At 40.4% G+C, this 20,933-nt stretch overlaps 2 protein-coding genes across 5 annotated transcripts in view; one reads left to right on the plus strand and one right to left on the minus strand.

Annotated features, from left to right (window-relative positions):
* Positions 1 to 20,933, minus strand: part of C17H7orf50 (chromosome 17 C7orf50 homolog) — a 119,598-nt gene that overhangs the window by 19,326 nt on the left and 79,339 nt on the right. For 2 of the 4 annotated variants that reach the window (XM_059862170.1, XM_059862172.1), the window contains one exon: positions 4,810 to 5,009. In XM_059862170.1, coding sequence (XP_059718153.1) covers positions 4,810 to 5,009 — 200 coding nt within the window. Of the gene's footprint in view, positions 1 to 4,809; positions 5,010 to 11,076; positions 11,295 to 11,711; positions 11,836 to 20,933 lie in introns of those variants that run through there. The other 2 variants (XM_059862173.1, XM_059862171.1) reach the window with 2 other exon arrangements.
* GPR146 (G protein-coupled receptor 146) overlaps positions 11,560 to 20,933 on the plus strand; it is a 45,316-nt gene continuing 35,942 nt past the window's right edge. The window contains exon 1 of the mRNA XM_059862169.1: positions 11,560 to 11,766. The gene's annotated coding sequence lies outside the window, so the exon portion shown is untranslated. The remainder of the gene's footprint in view (positions 11,767 to 20,933) is intronic.

Consider the following 20,933-nt stretch of genomic DNA (forward strand, 5'->3'; position numbering starts at 1 on the left):
CCAGCTAATTGAGATTCATTACTTGAGCAGTTCTCCAATATTTTATGAAATTCAAGATAACTGATGAGCTTAGATAAATGCTGCACCTTGCAATCAGGAAGGAAACTCAATCTCAGTTTTGGAGAGCAGGAGAAGGAGAAATGCCATTAAATGCTAAAGTTAGTTGCTATCCAACCCAAGGAGTCAGTCTCTGAGAGGAAAAAAAAAAAAAAAAACTGTGTATGTTTAGATTTCTAGTTTATCAGTTATTCTTCATATCTAAAAGCTTAAGCTGTTGCTGGTGAAACATCAACATCAGTGCCAAGTTTGAAATTAATACCGATATAGGCCAGCACCAAAGAAAATTATTTAAATTCAGAATCAAGTAGCAAAAGCCACCACTGACCCTGGCTAAAACAGCAACCTGTGAGAAATAAAACAACTTTGAAACACTATGAATCAACAAAGGAAACTAAACGTGACACAAGCCCACTCGAGGTGCTTTAAAATTAGAAAATTGTTTTCAACATTAATGAACAAGGTTGTGTTTGTGCAGGAGCTCCTCCAATGGAGTCACCCGCCCCAGGAGGGGTTGGATGAATGGGTCTGTGATTTCCTGAATGGCCACCATCATCTGAGCTGTTTGGCCACAAATCTCAGATGTTGCTGCCCACTTCACAGCCCAGCACCAGCCTCTCCTGGTTCCTTCAAAAATCAGAAACTTCAGAGTGAACACTACTCCACCTCCTGATTCCCTTCTCCAGATAGCCTCTACTCCAGAAGGAGTAAAAACTTGATATGCTTTCTATATGTCATTTCTATTTCTACATCTATATAATATATGACATGCATTAAAAAATAGCAAACTATAAAAAAAAAAATGCTTCTAGCAAAAGCCCTCAAATTCCTGTATTCTTTGAAAGGAAGAACAACATTTCAGCTTTAAAATCTCCCAGGCTTGGCACTGTTTGTAATAAAGTTTGACTGAGGACCAGATCTGTTTCCACTGTGCAAACCCAGCAGATAAACAACTGCCCTGGGTTGTCCAGGGCTGTCAGCAGTGCTGCCACCACACTCAGCAAAAACCACCTTGGGATCTGCAGAGTCAGATGATTTCCTCACGCCATGGGAAATTCTGCCTGTCTCTCACTTTTCTGTTTCTGTAATATGCCCTTGGTTTGTACTATTCTAGAAGCATCTTTTTACTTTAAAGAAAACTCTGACATCCTTTGAATCTTGCCTGAATTTTAATTAGGCAATGAGAAAAATAAGATCTATATAAAGAAAAGTGACATATACTAATAGTATGGCATAAATAATTTCAAAAATAATTGTACTTCAGCACCTTATTTTTCAAATTTTAGTACATGATAAATAGTATTGCAAGGCTTAGGTAATTCACAGCACACATCCAGATAATATTATCTGTTATTTCTACTTCAGATTATATGAATCTTGTAATTTCACATTCCTTTAGTGAGGTCTTTTCAGATCTCTCTCTATTCCTTTGATGGGTGATGGAGAAATCCATATGTGCAGATCCATAAGGCAATGAACTTTCCAAGCCAAACACAAGAACAGCAGCTTCTAGGAGAGGGTGGCTTGCCAAGACAAACAAGTTCTGCCAACATTTTAGCACCACAGAAGGTCAGTTAGGTTATAATTAAACCTAATTACCATTCTCTAGAATTGCAACATCTTTTCACTTGAAGTCGCCTAATGCTCAGAAAGGATGAATTTTTATTCTAGATTTTGCCAGAATCAGACAATGGAGTATTCCCTTTAAATCTGAATCATCACTTACCATCATAAAGGAACAAGGCCTGTCATCATTAAAAGGAAGAGATCTGAGTACTTTATTTAGCCACTAATACTTCATCACTCCTGCTTTCCCCTACTCCTCTGAAGTAATTCCCCATTCCTCTGAAGTAATTGGTTTTTTTTTTCCTTCTGTTCAGTACCACTCTGGGGTTTTTCCATTATTTCACTCCCCCCCCCCCCCCCTCAGAGTTTTATAACCTTTCTGCTTCAGCTCCTTACTTTTAATCCTCTCTCTATCTTCAGATCTTCCTGTGTGCTCCCTGGGCAAGCTGGGGATCTGACAGCAGTAACTTCTCTCTGCCAACTGCTGCCTTGGAAGAGAACTGTGCTGGGAACCACCTGAACTGAACTCATCTCACCAAGGAAAAGATGAGATAAAAATTGGTAAAGCACAGACTTTTTTTCTCTCCCTCTTTCTTTTTCACACAGGCCAAGAGAAAGTGAGAGGGGGGGAAAAAATAGGAGTCATTTGGCTGCTTTTCCTCCATCAGGAGTGTAAACCTGGTCATACTCAGCCTGGTTTCATTCATATGAGCAAGGAGCTGATCTGGGCTATCAAAGTCACCCAGCTCACAGGGGAGACCCTTCAGCCCCTCAGGTGCAATAGCTGGGGGCAGCAGTTTGAGCTGGAATCAGCTGCTGTTGCATGTGGCCATGTCATCTGCATGGTGAAAAAAGCCTCTCCCAGCTAGGATGGCCTTCCAATAAAATGATAATTTGATCCCTCTGGAGACTGGAAAGCATCAAGGACCATTTGTTTTTAGAATCAAATAACAAAGCTGGAAAACTGGAAGACCTGCTCAGCCTGTGGCACGCTGTGCCAGCAGTGGGGACCCCAGCAGAGGGGGCACAGGTTGGCAAGGGGAGCCAGGGCCTTGGTGCAGCCCTTGGAATCCTGTTGCAGGGCTGCTCTACAAGCAGCAGGAAGAGCAGGATGCAGCGAGCAGCCCTGCCCTGCACACTGTGTGCCTGACTGCTGCCATCAATGCTCTCTTCATTAACTCCCCTGGACTGACAGCACGAGGCACAGCTTTGTACAGCTGGGCTCTCCTGCTGCAAACAGTCCCTCAATAAATAAAAATGACAGTTCCAGTCATCATATGGTACACTGAGTTCCACCTGTCCTACAGGAGATGCCGTCAGGCAGTTCAGATGCCACTTCACTTACTCACACTTCTGTCATGGAAGGCTTTTATTGTGGGTGGGGCAAAACACAAATCCACAGCACTCTTTTGTTTACTTCCAATTATATTCATTTCTTGTGTCTATAAGATTTACTTATCCTCCCACAGATTATTCATTCCTGTAGCCCTTCAAAAGCATGTAGACTGAAATCCTTCACCCACTCAATATGCTGGGAGCTTGCAATGGGTTTCCAGAGCCTGGATTTTTGTCTCCCTTCCCCAGCTAGTCTATTACTTCTTGGATTCATTTAAATCCAGTTATTTCTTTTGCAGTCTTACTGGGTTGAAAAAAAGGTCTGAGGTGTAAGAGGACTAAGCTGTTTTTCTGTAACTAAAAATGGTTCAAGATGGTCCAGGCACATTTGGGGCTAGAATGGTGACTATGGCTATGTTTGCCTGGCAGTTCAGCATCTTATGACTACTCCTGTTAAGTCTACAAAATTCAAATTGTCTGTTGCTGAAATAATCCCTCACAACCTATTGCTGCACATACAACCCATAGACTCTGTGTGACAAGACCAAATGACAGAGCTGGTTTTCTATTTCAGAGTAATTTGGTACAGGTTAAGTGAAACTCCAGAATCAAATTTGTTCAAATATTAGTTCAAATATAATTTCATATTCTCCCATGTAACAAGGCAAAAATCCACACAGATAACAGTGGAATAACAAGCTTTATGTTCCTTTACTTTCCAAACCTGAATACATTATCTGGAGATCCACCATTTACCAGAGCACACATACCAGAGAGCAGGCTGAGGTTCAAAGCTAACTGTCAATCCATTTGCAGTTCAAAACAGTGGTGAACTGCTCCAGCTGTTTTCCAGATCAAAAATATTATTGTCATTTTGCTATCTCTGCATGCTGAGGGTTATGTAACAAAAATGCACATGTCCCTCTGCCTGGAATGCAATTAATTTCCTCCCTCCCCACTGCGAGTGGTAAGTAACAATTCAGACAGTCTGGATGCTTCAGTTTTGAGCACAGGCAGGGATGCAACCCTGGATTAATTCCACGTGGTAACCCACTATTTGTAACATGCCAGTCTTCTGGAGGTCTTACAGCCAGGGTATATTTTGCAGTTTGGAAAAAAATAAACATTATCTTCCTGTTTGTACATGACCTCTTTACTGTCTGTGGGGTACCCTGAGCACTTTGCTTCGCTGCAGTTCTTTAGTTTAAGCACAGACTTTGCTTTATGCTGGAATTTTAAGTCTTCTAGTAAGTGTGCTAACTGGGTGAGGGAATTGCTAACAATCTGAAATCAGCCACTATACTTGCTATACACTTTGGTATGCAAAAATCAGTCATTGTACACTATTAACTTCAAAATAGTGGCATAATCCCATCTTAATCTACAAATATCCAAACATGCTGCAGGTGGTTGAATTCAGACTCTGTAATGCTTAAGCACTCCATGGAATTTGCTTATATAAAGAGAGCAACTGGAAGTCCTTTGCCTAGAACAGCACACAAGAAAGAAAACTCATTTTCTCAACTCAATCTTTTTTGGAATGTGCCTCTCATCTCTGTAAATGCAGCTAAGCCCATGATATTTATATAACAACCATAAGATCTTCAGGACAGGAGCTGCCTTTCTATAAAATGTTTGCACCATACTTAACTTCTCTCTGCTGTTGCTGTAACAGAAACACAATGGGGTCATCAACTGTCCTCCAGGGTGTCAACTGAGTTGAAACATTAACTTAGTACTTAACTGCAGCAATTTCCTTTAATGTGTTATTGCTTGGTACAGCTTGCTCTGGGTTACTGGTTTACAGCTCACTTCTGTAGGCAGCACCTGCAGAGGTTTTACTGTTCTTACCTGGTTAAATAAGCCAGAGCCCGCTCACATCCCGATGGCTTTTTGGGCTCCACCTTTTTTATGGGGATTCCAGCTTCCCTCATCAGCTGCTTCTCCTTCTTCTTGCGCTCTTTTTTTAATTTTCTTTCCAGTTTCCTCTTTTCCTCTGGAGTAAGTTCTTCCTCTTCCTCTGCAATAAGCTCTTCCTCTTCTTTTGTAGCCTGAAATATTTAACATTTAAATGAAGTGTTTTATCTTTCTATAGGAAAGTGAACAAAGCATGCATAAATGTAATTAAAGGGCACAGGTAATATTTAAAACCAGAAGGTTCTGGTTGCATATTTTTACTGTTCACTGTACTTCCATCACCTCTCTGCTATGCCCAACCCCCAGAACTGCAAATGCTGCACTCAGGGAGATCTGCCAAACTGCCCTCTATAGATGCTGATACTGCTCTGAGAACTACAGGAACCTTCCACCTATGTATTAAACACCATTTCTAACACTTCCTGTGCTGTTTGCTCTCCCACACTCAATCCTGAGGAGGGCATGTGATCAGCAGAGGCTGTTTCACAGTGGATGGAGGGTTTGGATGTTTTTTCAGCACACAAACATTTCAGTGGGAGCAGTAAGGTTTCCTGAAGCTCCTCAGTTTGTGTTTCCTGTGTAACCACACACTTCCCTGGATTGAGGAAACCTCTGTCTGCCATGCAGAGGCGTCACCTCAATTATGCCAAGGGCAAAGATGTGACAACTCCCTCCTTCATCCAAGACCTCCTGAAGATCCTTTAGCAATCTTGAGGAAACATATGCACAATCTCCAATAAATATACACAGATACATAGCTCACAAAGGTTGACATTTCTTTAGGTTTGCAGACAGAACAGTAAATTATTCACATCTAAAACCATATTACCATAAATATGTGCATCAGTATATCCCAAATGAAAATAAATATTTCACATACAGATGAAGAGCTGTAAATAGTTTATCTGACTATAAACACTGTTTATCCTGGAAAATCCAGTGTGAGATTATGTTGTGTAGAAATAAAATGCTGTTCCATAGCAAGATGAGATTCATTCCAGGCATTCCCAGATATCTAAGGGAGGTACTCGCCAGGTGTGGTCCTCTGCTAGAGCCTGGGACACCCATGGAGGCCAACTGGGTGAGAAAGAAATGCTTTTCCTTCTCTCCCTGCTGCCCCCTCACCTGCCCAAGGAATCAGTAACTGGAACCTGAATGCATGAGAAAATCAACTGCTTTATGGCAAGATTGGTTAAAACCACTTTGTAAGTTCACAAATCCTCGGTGTTACATTAATTTGTGTCAGTCAAGGGCTTTGAAACACAAATCCAGACACAGAGCTAAATAATGTTATTCTTGCTGACATTCAACCAAAGAATGTAAAACAAGGCAATACCTGAACACAGTCTTATTTGCCAAAGACACCTGTTGGGGTTTAAACATTCGTTCAGTGTCAATTCACCTATCATCTAGGCTCTGACTCATCTTTTCAACTTGGTGTTTTCATAGACCAGAGAAAGATTAAGAAAGCAGAAATCAGAACTAATGGAAGTAGAACACAAAAGTGGAGTTGCTTTTTCTTGTTTAAAATACTTTTAAAGTACTTTTATGGAAAGGCCAGCATTCATTGCAAACACATGCAAAAAAGCAACATATGTTGCATTAGTATAGAAGACATTTTATAGTTCATGCTGAGAACAAAATAATATTTAGGGCGAAGGTAGAACTGAATTGTTACACAGGAAACAACGTTTTCATTTGAAAAGCCACCCTGGTACTTACTAAAATAACAATCCAGCCACACAAAGCCCTAGAAAACACTGAGGGTGGTCATTTATAAAGTGTTTGTAAAAGATTACTACAGCAGCTGTCCAACAGACGACACACTACAGTTAATCTTCTTTTAAAAATAATGTAATGAATTTGTTTACTTTTCTGTGAGCCATGAAGCTTTCAAATAAAGTGACTGTGGCACATCATTAGAGCCAGTCTGATAAAGAAGCCTCTGCTTCTTCATACTTACAGTAAATGCATATCTTGGTAACTCCCCTTCCCCCCCTCCCCACATTCCTCGCATTATCAAAAAGCTTTTTATCCTTCTCCCTGACGGCTCCATTAAAAGCAAAACAAGTTGCTCCCTCTCTTTAGGTACCAACGTAAATACCAAGCCCTAACAACGTTTGTTTCCAGCATGGATGGGCCGTGGGCTGTCTGACACAAGAGCATTGTTCTCCTGCAGGGCTGTCCTGGCAGGAAAGGGTTGGGATTTACAGCTGGAGGCACCTTCTGCTGCCCCACAACATCATCCAGGGAAAACTGGATCAATCAGCTTTTGCCTGGGACTACCAACACAGGTACTGACAGAGTCCTCACAACAGCTCAAACAACTTGTCCAGTTCCAAATATACTTTTATCCATCCATGTCAACTTGGTTAATTTAATGGGATGTGCCACAGTCTGCCCTAGACTGGTTTTTAATTTGAAAATTAAAATACCTACGTTTGGTGGTGTAGTCCCTGCTGAAGCTGAGGGTGATCTTATCAGTGAGGGTGATTTAATAGCAATTAATAAAAAAAAAAAACCTTCTCCCAAACCTGGGGACTTGAAAGAAAACAAAACCAAACCTTCCACTGGAATCTAAATCCTAGCTATATTTATTATTTATTAATCTATTGATGCACCTCTCCTTTCCTTAAATCAACAGCCTGGGATTTTGTTTTTCCCAAACCATTAGTGTGACTGTTCATCTGGAAGATGTTTGTGACCCATTCTGATTAAGAGTTTTAGTGTTATGTCATTATTTAAACTAAAAAAACCCAACCAACAGGACTTCATTGTTTTGAGGTCATAAATATTCCAGGTTGTCTCCTTCTATATTTATAAAGTGACATCACAATTTGTAGTGCTACAATTTAGCCTTAACTACAACATTGTAAAGTCCCTATTTGAGCATGTGAGACACTTGTTTATTGACATGATAAATTTAAACCACATGCACACAGAAAAACAGCACTTGCTTATTTGCAAAGCCTGCTGAGAGCTACCACACCACCTTGGGTTGTGGGCTCATTAGATCTCAACCTAAACAAGGTCAGGCCAGGTCAGCACACTTGAATGAAGGACATTCAGAGGAGAGCCAGTGTTTTCTTGTGATTAAGGAGGTGGGAGTCTTCCACTTGTAAACTTTCCAGAAGGCCTGAAAAGGTGCTAAAAGGGATATTGCCACTGGATGCCATTTTTTGAGTGAAAGGCAGGCCCCCAAATCTTTCACACTTATGCTCATAAAAGCCCATGTCAGCTTTGCACAGGCACAGAGATATGAGCAAGCAAATTCCCCAAGTTTGTATCACACCATGTCCATCTGCTGGCAAAGTGCTGTGGGTGCCAATACACTGTCTTTCATCAATGCCAGTCTCCAGCTTTCTAAACTGGGTGTAAATATAGCAATATGCTCTAAATAGTCCAAGACATCTGACTCAAAATAGCTGCAGGCTTCAGCTGTACCACTTTTAGATACCAGTTAAAGTTTTCCATCATTCTTTGTAATCTGGAAATATTGCACAAATTTGAAACATTTTATAAATGATCCTTAGAAGTGAGCTTACAATCATGAATGGAGAGCCAGCTCACACAGACAGGAAGTGTTTAATACTATAAAGCAGCCCTGCTAAGCAATACAGAACAGAGAAATACAACTGGAACTGCAAGAGAAAGCAGCAAAAAGATGTACAGGTTCTCTTGAAGATACCTGACCCCTTTTTTTTTTCCTGCAATGAAAATGAGAGCGGCAGAACCAAACAGGTGTTGTTTTTGAGGGCAGTTTTTGTATCTGCATAAAAGCTTCTACTCCCAGGGGACTATGAACTGCAATAGCTGAGCAAGCAGCACCAAGGAGGGAATAACAGCACTAATAACAGCAAACTAATTGTGTTGTGCTTCCACAGAGCACTAAGTGCATTTTTAAATTTGCTTCCAGTCCTTGATGGCCTCACACTTAAGTAGAACTGGAGAGATCTCCTAAAGATTTCTATTCCTCCTCCTCACTCCTTCAAAATTCCTACATTTGCACCCCTGGCTGTCCATAGCCAGCACAGAATAATGTTGGCAGAGTCAGAAACTCTGAGGAATTGCCACAGTGAAAAGAATACTCATCTATGACATTCTGCCTTTGGGATTCGTCTCTGTAGGTCTGAACTTCCTGCCTGATCAGGATTTTGGCTTTGCTGCCAAACCTACAGAAGGAACCACAAACCAAGCCACAACACCAAATTCACTATTTATTAGAACCAGTGAATCCAGCTCGTCCAAAACCAATATCCTTTTATCCTTTTCTCAAAGTGCAGCACAAGAAGTCTGTACAACAGCAAAGCAAGCGACAGCAGAAATTCAAAGAATTAAATAACAGTGACAGACATATAAAAAAGGGTGTCAAATTTATGAACTCTGGAGAGCTCAATATGGAGAGGGAATGGATTATATGGCTTATTTCATAGTAGGAGCATTGTATCACCTTGTTTGTTCATGAAGCTCATATTATTTCATAACTTCTAACATAGAGAAATGTCAAAAGGGGCTTTGTTCACTGACCAAGAGCTACTGACACGTCATGTAATGGCTTCTGCTTAGGAGCAGCCTTTTGCCCCCCAGATGCCCCGTGGATGATATCAGCATGCAAAACGTCCTGTTTCTGCCTCACACAATGCACATGAACCCAGATAAATAACTGGCCATCTGCCAGCCTAAAAACAAAAAGCAGAATCTATAAACACAGATCAAAACCCACAGAGAAGAAAGGCTGGCAGACCCTTAGACAAAAGGTTCAAAAAAGAAAGATTGACAAATTATTTACAATCCAAGGCTGGTCAAAGAGTTGGGCTACAACTACAGCTAGAGAATTTGCGTAAAAGAGTTCAAGGCCATTCTGAATTTAAATAATTATTTTCTACCATTTAGCATTCCATGAAAAGAAGAAGTATGACCAGAGAGGGCATTTGAAATTTCATTATCATGCAGAAAGCAAATTTTAAATGAAAAGCAACATGTAGAAGTACTCTTTATACAGCATCTGTAGTGCTTACAGAGGAAGACCTTTTACAAATTATATGCTGCTCAAAGAAAAATACAACATTTTTTGTAAAAGCCAGGTGTTTGTAGAATCTCAACTCCTCACAACAAAAACACTGGCAGTAATTTATATTAAGTTGATTAGGAAAGCTTTCAGTAGATTCAACCCAGGCAAAGAAGCCTCAAACAAGTTCTGCAGGAGACGAGATTGAAGTAAGAATAGTCTTTTTATCTTTCTGTTCCAGGAAAGGATTCTTTTTGTGGTCATGTAAATGTTGGGATTTTGTTTGTTTTTATTTTTTTCAAAAGCCTCCATGTGTATGCAGATACAGTATCTCAGGAACACAAGTGATCAGGTAGCACCCCAAATTTGCAGCTGTAATTTAGAATAGATGCACCTTGATGAGCTTGAAACCTGGTTTAATTTACAACTGTGTGATCTTTGCATGTCTCAGATTTACAGCCAACTGTGAAGAGCACATAAAGTGTTATCATTAGCAACTGCTGAATAAGAAGAAATTGAACAATTTACTAAATTACATGAAAGCATTTACAGGCACACAGAATACACAACTTAAAGAATGCAGCTCGTTGAATTCCACTTTATAGACTGTTACTCCTATAAAGTACATACTCCTGCGCTCTGGCAGATTAAGTTCTCAGGCATAAATTAGGATCGTATTGTATTTCTCATTTTTCTCAACCAGTATCACAGCCCTGAGTACAACAGAAATACTTGAGACACCACCACAACTGCAGACTCGGGGAATGCAGTTTTGCTTCATTTACAACTACAGTGCGGCCAGGAATTCTCACATATTTGCTGAAGGATTTTGCTTACTCCCCTAGTCTTAATTAAACCGTGTTAAACAATCAGGAGAACATGGAACTGGGAAAAAAAAAAAAAAAAAAGGACACCCCCCCCCCCCCTCGGAAATCATTTGTATCCACATCCCTGTGGCTCACACACAGCCCTTTTAACCCCTCCCCAGAAACGCAGAGGAATTTTAATAGAAGGAGCACGAGACTGTCGCAGCACTCGGCGCTTTCAGTGCCACCAAAGTCGCCCCCTTTAGTGGTGCTGACAATTTCTTCTGAGGCTTAAAAAGGCTTAGGGCTGTGAGAGGAGGTAGAAGCAGAGCAGAGGCTGTTTTGAAATCCTTGCTGGAGAATTAGAAAAAAAATAAATAAACCAACCCCAAACCACGAGCTCGATCTCCTCCAATGAAAGAGGTACCACAGGGTGTAGGCAGGTTGCCAGGCGAGCTCGGCAGCGTGACCGCACTGCATTGAGTTTCTTTAATGAAAGCCAGGAAAGAACACATTACACAGTGTTTCTTCTGAGAGCCAGCGAGCCTCCAGTGATTGAAATCAATAAAAACAGTCGGCAAGGGGCCCAGTGGGGGAAGAGAGAAATCTCCACTACAGCATTCAGTTTGCTTTCCACTTTCTCCCTCCCCCTCTAAAGTTAAACTCCGAAGATCACCATGACAAGCTACTTCGCTTCCAGCGCTGGGAAGACGCTGGTGGGGATTTAAAGGAAGCGAGCGCTTTCCTTCGCCTCCCTGCCTTCGCTCTCCCCCCAGCGCGAAGGAAATGAAAGGCTTGTTTGGAATTTGAATCCCGCCTGGAAAAACTTCATTGGACAAGTGCATCGTTCTGCATTTCAGGAAAGGGATGGATTTTACGGTCAGAGAATGCTAAAAGGTGAGAGCGGGAAGAAAAGCAGGAATCTGATCCTGCCGCAGCCCACGAACAGGGTAGGATGTCCAAGCCGGCGGAGGGGACCTCTGGAGCTGCGGGTCGAACTGCGAGCAAGTGCCTGAGATCACCCACATCCTGAGGCACCTGGAGCGCTGGGAACACGTGACGGACACACCAACCCAGGTAAGCAGAACCCGCTTTTGACAATTCCCTGTCCCGCGTCCGAGAGCCCAGAGACCCTTCTGCTCCAGCCTGCAGAGTCTGCCCCGCGTCCGCCCTCGTTAACCTCGGGCGACTTAACGCTAAGCTTGTCCCGTCTGAGAACCGTGTCAGGCCACTAATCCTCACTGAACTATAAACCGTGCACAAAAGCCCTTTGTTTACCCGTTTTGTGTTGAATTTGTGAGCTGACAAGGTAGGACAGGGCCCTTGCGTAAGTGCAGCCCCCCCAGGAGCTGCTGCTCCACGCGGGCCCGCTCGGAGCAAGGGGAACACGGCTGACACCGCACGCTGGAGCTGCCTGTGACCTGAGAGAGCGCCAGTAATGGATTTCTAATATGGTCCATATTTATCTATTTTATTTATGTATTTTAATCACCATAGCAGCCACATACAGAACATACTTGCACCGAGTTCCATGTGCTGATCTGCACCGCGACTCGCAGCAGCGTGCAAGCACGGGGGGCTAGGCTGATTGTTTTGTCAAAAAGAACTTGGCAATTAGTTGTTAACACAGCCAAGGGGGGTTTCTGGCACGTTGTTTAGGAACGACCGACACAGGTTTATGCACCACATGCGTATTTGCCTTCACCCTAATGCAAACAGGCTTTATCCCCAATAAAAATGGGGAAGGCACAGATAACAGCTGTAGATTACAACATTCTTCTCAAGTTTTTGGCCAACTTCAGATGATTTACATAGACCTCAGTGAGACACAGAGTGAAATCAAAGCCTGCCTTCTGCAAGGCAAGCAAAAATAATGATAGCTCCATCTCTTCTCCAGCAGAGGCAGGAATTCACTGGGACAGATAATAAATAGGTGCCTGTGGAGCAAGAGCAACAGTGCTTGTCCCCCTCACGCTGGTCATCGTGAGATGTTGACAGCAACACACATGCTCACTGCTGGAGAGGGACTGGATGCCTCCACTCCCACTTAAATGTTTCAGAACCTCTTTATCCACACCCTTAGGGCACCAAATCTGAAAGCAGAGAGAAGAGACTTCCCAGCATCTCCAGCTCAGTACCAGCAGACAGAATGCATGAATTTATACAGCAAGTGCAGATGTGCATCTGCAGGTGCAGTGTTGCTCTTTCCTTGGAAAACACACACTTTTAAAGGGTCATTTTGTTATTTGCATGTCACACAGAAATGGATGACTCACCCACTTAAAGAATGACCCAGAGAACACCCCCATGACCAAAAGTAAACTCCATAAGTTGAAGCATGAACTGTTCTAATAAAGCTACAAAAATAGCTGAGGCAGTATTTAAATAGTAAGAAGTTTCTAGACCAATTTATTAACCCAGTTTTGAACTTTTCACACAAAAGGATTGCAAAATTATAGCTGAAGGTGTAATTAAAGAACAATCATTTACCAAAAAAAAGCAACGTTATGATTCATAAAAGAATAGGATCCTACATGAAGTTCTGGGCATACCCACAGACCCACAATTCATTTTGCAGAGTCAGTTCTCTGTTTTGCCTCCCCTGCAGAGATCCTTTGCAGAAATGACAGCACCTTCATAGCTCAGGAATCACAGCAATCATTCCCACACCAATCAACAAGTCTGCTTTGCACTGCTCTTGGAGCTAAATTTATCCTTATGCAGAGGAACTCATTAAAGTCTTTATTTAACATTTCAGACAAGGAAAGCTTAGGTGGGACTTACACAACACATACTGCTTGTACTGACATTCTCAAGCTCAAGTGATATTCCTCCCCATTACTCCCTCAGCAAAAATAGAATGATTACCTTTAAGTGTGGGATTTTTTTGTTCATAGTGATGCATTTTTCAGAAGCCAAGTGGCAGGAGTGACCACTGTTAATGGAATATCTTCTTTTCAAACACACAACATAGAAAGAAATGTATTTTCTCTATCAGAAGTTTTGATCAAATACAGATATTCTAGCAGTCATACCAGGGTTTTTGAGGCATGGCAGTGTTATTAAAGCTGATTCTGTGCACAGTGACCTATCCTTCAGGGTCTTCCTCTGGAAGAATCCCATGTTGCTTTGCTGAGTTGGGTACAAAAGAAAAGAACTATTGGGAACCAATTTCTGTGTTTCTATGGAGGTCCATATCACTGGGAGTACTTTGTCCTCAACAATGAAACACATCTTCATCATAATCCAGAGTTCCTAATAGCTCATGCCAGTTGTCCTTACAGCAATGCTTGTATGTAAAAGAGCTGTTTGAAAACAGTCCAAAAGGTTTTGAAAAAGTCAGAAAACTAGATGGAAGTATTTTAAAAGTGGAAGGACTGACACTTAGTTTTAATATCCCCCATTTAAGTCTTTATGAAGGAAAAGATCTGGGATTATAAAAAACAAGTTGAATGGCCATTTTAAAAATGCTGAAATTCAGCATTAAAGGTGCAAACACAAGAGACTGTTGAACACCTGGATAGCCTGTGTTCAGTGAAACAGTATTCATGCCTGAACTGGGGGGAAAAGAGAATTGCCATCCCTTGCAAATGAACATGATCTGACACTTCTTGGATATGGTAAAACTCCAAGGTGTCTCCTTTCCTATTTATACCAGTGGTTCATGTTCACAGTGCTGGATTCACTCAGCTGAGTATGTTTAGTTTGCTCAGTCTCAAATTGACAGCTTCTCTGTAATGTACCCATTCTGACTTAAAAATGGAACATAATTAACATACAGCAGGAGAAGGTACATTTTTGCCATTTATGGGAAAGATTAGTGAAGCTGAAGATTAAATATTAAGTAGAAAATAAATGGGTTTTGGTCCATAGGAAAAGTGGTTTTCCCTACAATTCAAACGGAAATCCTTGTATTTGACTTAGGAAGACATTTTTTTGTTAAAACGAGGTCAACAAAACCCATAAAAAACTTCCATACCTCCTTACCAACAAGTTGTCACTGTCTTCAGCTGCAGAGTTAACAGGAAGTATAGCTACAGGGAATGAATGTCCTGGGACATATACACTACTCTCAAACCCTCCATATTCTCCCAGACCTAGCAGAACTTTTCTTCTTGAATTTCTTAATAAAAACCAGCACCAGTTTTAGTCAGTTGTACCAAGATCTTCTTCAAAACCTAGCTAAATATTCCAGAATGTGTTTCAGCCATACCTGCATTTATATACACTCAGCTACACAGGCACACGTAGGCGGGAACATTCAACTTTCAATTTGTGAGAACAAGACCCAAGAGAAGAAACTCAGGAAAATGGAGTGGGCAGGATTCATTTCTGTAGCAGAATGTGATCATTTCATGATTCAGTCACCCTAAAATAGACACCCACAGCAGCACTTGGAACACGAGCAGCCTCTCAACTGTCCTGCACCTTCATCCTGAGCATAAGGGTATCAACAACCTCAGCACAGGTCTTGCCTCTTGGTTTGCTTTAAAGTCAGCTAAATGGTTTGGGAGACAGAGAACTGGATCCTCAGTTTGGCTGAGAAAAGAGAGACACCTTTAAACAAAATAAGGAAGAAATGTGATGGGCATTACTGATTTTTGCATTTGACTTCCTGCCTAGTGATAACCAGAGACGGATGATTGAGATTGTGACACGTAATTGTGTGAAATGATCCTTTTTCTAAATATATATCATTTCCACTAAGAGACCTTTGAACACCTGCATGCAGAATTTGAAAATGTTTAAAGAAACAAGTACTATAAAACTGTATCTCAGGCACAGTTCAGTTGCCACTGAACATTCTGTTTTAAGAAGTTCTTTCTCAAGGAGGAATGTTTTTAAGAGCTGGCATGAATTACACAATCAAACTTTCCTTCAGGTCTGCGTGCTGCTCTTCAAATCCCCATGAGCAAGTGCAAGTGGTACTTAACATGACTGGTAGGGAGAAAGAATTTGAATTTTTTTGTGAGTTTAAAATGGTCCCCTGAAAGTTCCTTAAGAAAATTCCATCCATAATTTTGAAAGTCTTTGAAAATAAAGTGCAACCCATTCCAAAATCCTATTTATTTAGCAATGCTCTACATGCTTTCTGTTCTTGTGAGCTCTCTGGTAACTATACATCTGTGATAACAACTTTTAAGCTCTCCAAATTTATCACACAGCTGAAAATACTGAAATGACATCTGGTTTTTATAGCATCAGGTGTGCCTTCATTATGCGTTTGTGAGGCAGAGCAGAAAATTGAAAAACAATTATGATTTAAGAAGCTAAATTAAAACCTGTTGACTGTTTAGTAAAAATGCTCCATAAAACCTGATGGTATTCCAGCAGACCACACTGAAAAGCATCATTGTAAAGCAGCACAAAACAAGGGGTTGGTAACGTTTGCTTATTTTGGAATTAAGGCATCTAGAAAAGTATCCTAAAATAAAATTGTATTAATTTGCATTTCAATAATAAGTAGCTTAAGTATATTTATAAAATAAGTACTAGAATTTACACAGACAGAATTTACAACTCATGATAGTTTTAAAGCCAGGCTTTACCTGCTGAGTTTATATTTTACATCTTTGATAAACCAAGTATAAATACAACAGGAAGCGACAGCTGCCCACGTAATTTTAAAGTTAAATACAAAACAGAGTGGAAAACTACAGATGAAATAAGATGTGAAATACAAGAAAGCCTGGACACTGCAATGGGAGGATTAAATTTATCACGTACCTGTTCTGTTATCATGTAATTTTGCAGGGATCAAAAGAAAGTTTTAAGATAGGAACAACAAGGAACTTCTTCATGGCAGCACAGGACTGGAGGTGGTCATTAGAGAACGCAGATGGTCAAAGGTAAATGTTTGAGTTGTTGCTGAACCAAGAGTCAACATTTCCATAGTGCATAGGGATAATGGCTACAGTGGGATTAGACTGCAGAGCTTTGGAAGTGAAGTAGTTTGTGCCTGGCGGAAAAAAGGAGAGCAAAGGAAGAGAGAGAGTAACTGCAAATGGAGGGTCCATCTCAAGGGAAATGCTGGTCTTCAAAACAAAATTTAAAAAAATTAAGTAGTCTGGAAAAAAGCCAAGATGTCATAATTCATTGTTGAATGGCAACAGAAAAGCTTTGTATTTCTTTTTATAATTGCAAATAAAATATACTTTGAAACAGAAAAATTGAACTAAAATCAAAATGAAAATATTCTGCCTTAATGAGAAACATTCCATTATTGTGAATGTGAAATGAGCAAGCAGATATGATACTTCTCTATTGAAGACTGAAGTAAAAGTCAATATGTTTCCTTAAACATGTTAAGTAAAACTGCAGTCTCCAAAGGAGAAAAAAAAATCAAGTTTCACAAAGAAATTTCCTTATCTTTTCTTTTTTTAAACTATCTTTAAAAAATAATACTTTCCCTTGCAATACTGGGAGCTAAAATTGTGCTGGAAGGTCATAAGGTGGAAAATGGAGATAAGATCTCCTGCCAGGGATGCAGGAAGCATGGTTACTGAAATGTGAAGTCAAGGACAACAGGGATCTCTGGAAAAGTTAGGGAAGCCAGGAAAATCAGAACCTGTTTTTCTATTAAGATAGCAAAGACAAAACACTGTACTTCCTGCACAGATTCTTCCAGATTCACTGAGTGAACTCTTCAGTTATTTAAGGCTTTCCTAAAATCTGTCATTGAACCTTAAAAACTTTTGACTCCAAAAATTCCAAAGCAGTTTTGAAGCACTGGCTTATCTTCCACTGTACATGACCAACCAAGCATCCAGGAACAATAATTGGTGAAAATTCATTATAGATTCCAACTTTCAAGCTACAGAAAGTTGTCACAGCCACATTTATATAATTTAAGTCCTTGATGACTTAAGTCTGCCATACCTTATGAATGATAGGAGTAGAAAATCTGAAATAAATACACGAAATGCATGAAACAGGGTCAGCAGCACGGCCAGGAGAGATTGAGGTTGTACAGAATGATGATAGACCTGGGCCCTACAGCTTCCACATGATGGAAAACTGAGCTTAGCCACCAAAGGAATTCTGCAGGACAGAAACAGTGAGCAAAGCTCCAAGTAGTAGGTAATAAAAGTTTGCATAACAGTTTTCAACTAGCTTGTAGTTATTTTAGGGCACCTGAGAGTTTAGAAAGGTACCACACCGTGGTTTAACTATTGTAATTAACATAATTAACAGTTCTGGTCTATGCTTTCTAATGTTTAGGTGCATGATTCAATTCTAGCTGCAGTCAGGGTTTCTAAATTTCAAGTGTTTTTAAGCATCAGCAGAACATTCTATTACTGCATTGCTGGGCTAGGTTTGGCCAAGGGTGAGATGTTGTGGTTAGCAGTATCTGATCTGAGATGCAATTTCATAATTACTTCAAGGATTCCTGCTGCTCTAAAGAAGGCAGTGGGAATTATTTGAACAACCAGAAAAAGAACAACAGTGATATATACTTAGAATTCAAACAGCACCCAAAATGGAGAGAAATGCATAAACTCTGCATACTGCATACAGGAGGCCCTCACTGGCAAAATATATAGAATGTTCTTAAGTTGACAGTTTTATAACTCTAAATGGTTTCGCAAATGAAATCCAAACAAAAGAGCAGAGATGTACTCTAAATCACTCAGCAATTGCTAGTTAGAAAAACCAGCAACCACTAACTCTTGCAAACAAAAACAGTTGCCTTAGGAAAGCTTAATGAATGGGAAAGATGTCAGAGTTTTTGTTGTTGTTCTTCTTTCAGCTTTATTTTTCTGTATTCCTGAATCTGTACACATAATGATTCAGTTCACCCTGACAAATATTGTATAACCAACTATCAATCACAGCAACTTTTTATATGTTGAGAGCAGTCAGATACCAAGTGATAAAGCGAGTTCAGGCAGAGGGCATATGTTAAGCAGCTGTGAGTCCTTTACTCTGTCTGTAACCTAAAAGCTTAATGTCATTACACAGAGCTCTGATTTCTTCCTTGCCTGCCTTACACTAGGATACCCACATTATATGGAATAGAGATTATTGACTTAATGGAAGAGATACAGCCACACAGTGACTGCAGTGGAACAAACAATGTGCTTATAAATTAGATGGAGCATATTCTGCTTACAGTGAAAGATTACACAACCAAGTGCTGCTGTTTAGGCTCTAAAGAAAGCTTTACACTTATGAATATAAATCTCAGGTAATAGTTTCAGGAACAATTTAAACCTGCATAAGTCAGTATTGCTGCTGAAAGACACACTCCCCACCTCCCACCTCTTCCTTGGCACAAATGTTTGCAGAGTTTTGCAAACCCATTTGGGTGAAAATTACCTCTCTGTCCCCTCACAGAGGTTACTTTATTACCAAATCAGTTTGTTAATTTGATTCACTGTGAACATTCCTGCCAGCGAAAGGAGGAGGTGACAGAAAGGTGGAAGCAAGTGGAGGTGCAGCTTGTGGGATCCCATTTTTTCACCCTCTGGCTGAAGACACCATTCCTTAAAATAAATGTGAAAGTGTAAAATACGTAATGTTGCTAAGTGTATCTTACCTTTTACATACTGGGGTGATGAACTGCAGCTTGTCAACTCTCAAATTACCTCAGATCATTTGGTATTTGTTTCTCTTTAGTAGCATCATGCATTGCTGTTCTGGGCTTTCAGTTATTTCCCTCTAATTTAAAAATTACAGTAGAGGTCTAGTAAAGGCAGAAAGCATCATTTTTGCTTCCAAGGGCCTGAACTCAGGTGTTTCATATTATTAAAAAAAAAATGTTTGATTTCTTGCAGACTCAAGCAAGTAAATTAAAAAAATTACAACAGACAACCAGTATAGCAATTAATAAATGTCTTACAGTGTACAGGACTCACATTTCCACAATGCTGAGAGTATTTGTGTAAAAGGGAAGTTCCTCCCTGTTCTTAATCCTCTCAGGTGAGCTGCTGCTTCAGTTCATTTCTCCTCTGGCTGCTGGAGCTGTGACTCCCTGACCTGCAGTGTTTCAGTGTCCAGCAGAGATGCTGGTTACCTGCCCATCAGAGACTCTGAGGCACAGCCAGGGAACAAACAGGCAGCTCCCACTGGAGCTGTCAAGGTTTTCCAGCCATTTCAAGGTACAACTCCAGTGAGAAGATGCTGGTTTGCTTCCTGCAGTGTCAAATGAGCAGGAAAATCCCCTTCACTCGATGCCTACACACCAGTGCTCAATAAACACATCAGAACCAAGTTTTATGTGGCAAAAATTCATGGGTTTCCTTGCTCATTCTGGAGTGGGTAATGGTAGCAGTCAATTATTGAACTGCTCCAGCAGTTTAACAGATGATGACTGAGTCCAAAATGAAATTTCACTTGTATCATTTAGCTAATTAAACAAATAAATGCTGTCATCTAATAATAACTCATACCCATAACTTCATTAAGTTACCTAATACAATAAAGAAAACAGGTTATCTTCATATACTGTACAAATGAAAACATATTGCAAGATGTGGTCAAGGCATCTCAAGAACAGCAGGTGTTGCCATCCCCTGTCCTTCTCTTTGCTTTTTCTTTTGGACTTGCATCACAACATTCAGTTCAGCAGTGACTCAAAGCAAGGGGCCTGTTAGGAATTAAGCTCTAGCAACCTTTAAAAAAGCCTCACAGTTCTGTAAACAGAACATCCAATAATCACCCAAGTCTGTAAGCTCACAGTGGGCACACTGTGATAGGAGACACTACCAGCAGAACAGAACAGAGCAGTTGTAAGAATCAACTGAGATTTTGAAATCTTACCGCCAAAATGTTAATTTTTTTCTTCGCTATCAGTAACATGCAAAAATATCTTTGACATGCCTATGTGTCTCAGAGCCCACTCTTGTTATTAGCTAATTAGTAGAAAATCTTACCCTAACAGTGTGAAAAAGGAGTTCACAGCTTCTACTTCCAGAGCAGAAAGAAGAATGGTATCTAATACCAGTGATTCAAACACTGCCAGGATCTTAAAGCAGAGCCATTGAGTCAGAAGTTAATTGACATGTTAATTGAAAATTTCCACCTGGGAACTGTGTTTATTTAGTGTCAGGACAGACAGTTCTGCTTTCTGAACCCACACACATAGAAACATCTTTATCTCAAATTCAAACTAATGTTTATCCCAAATTCAAACTAATATTCAACTATCAAGTTATGTTTCTGCCAAATAGACATATATACATACATATATGTACTTCAGCCAATCAATGTATCTACAGAAGAAGTAAGGACTTAAATCTGAC

Source organism: Haemorhous mexicanus, chromosome 17, assembly GCF_027477595.1.
Source record: "Haemorhous mexicanus isolate bHaeMex1 chromosome 17, bHaeMex1.pri, whole genome shotgun sequence".
Classification (NCBI taxonomy): domain Eukaryota; kingdom Metazoa; phylum Chordata; class Aves; order Passeriformes; family Fringillidae; genus Haemorhous; species Haemorhous mexicanus.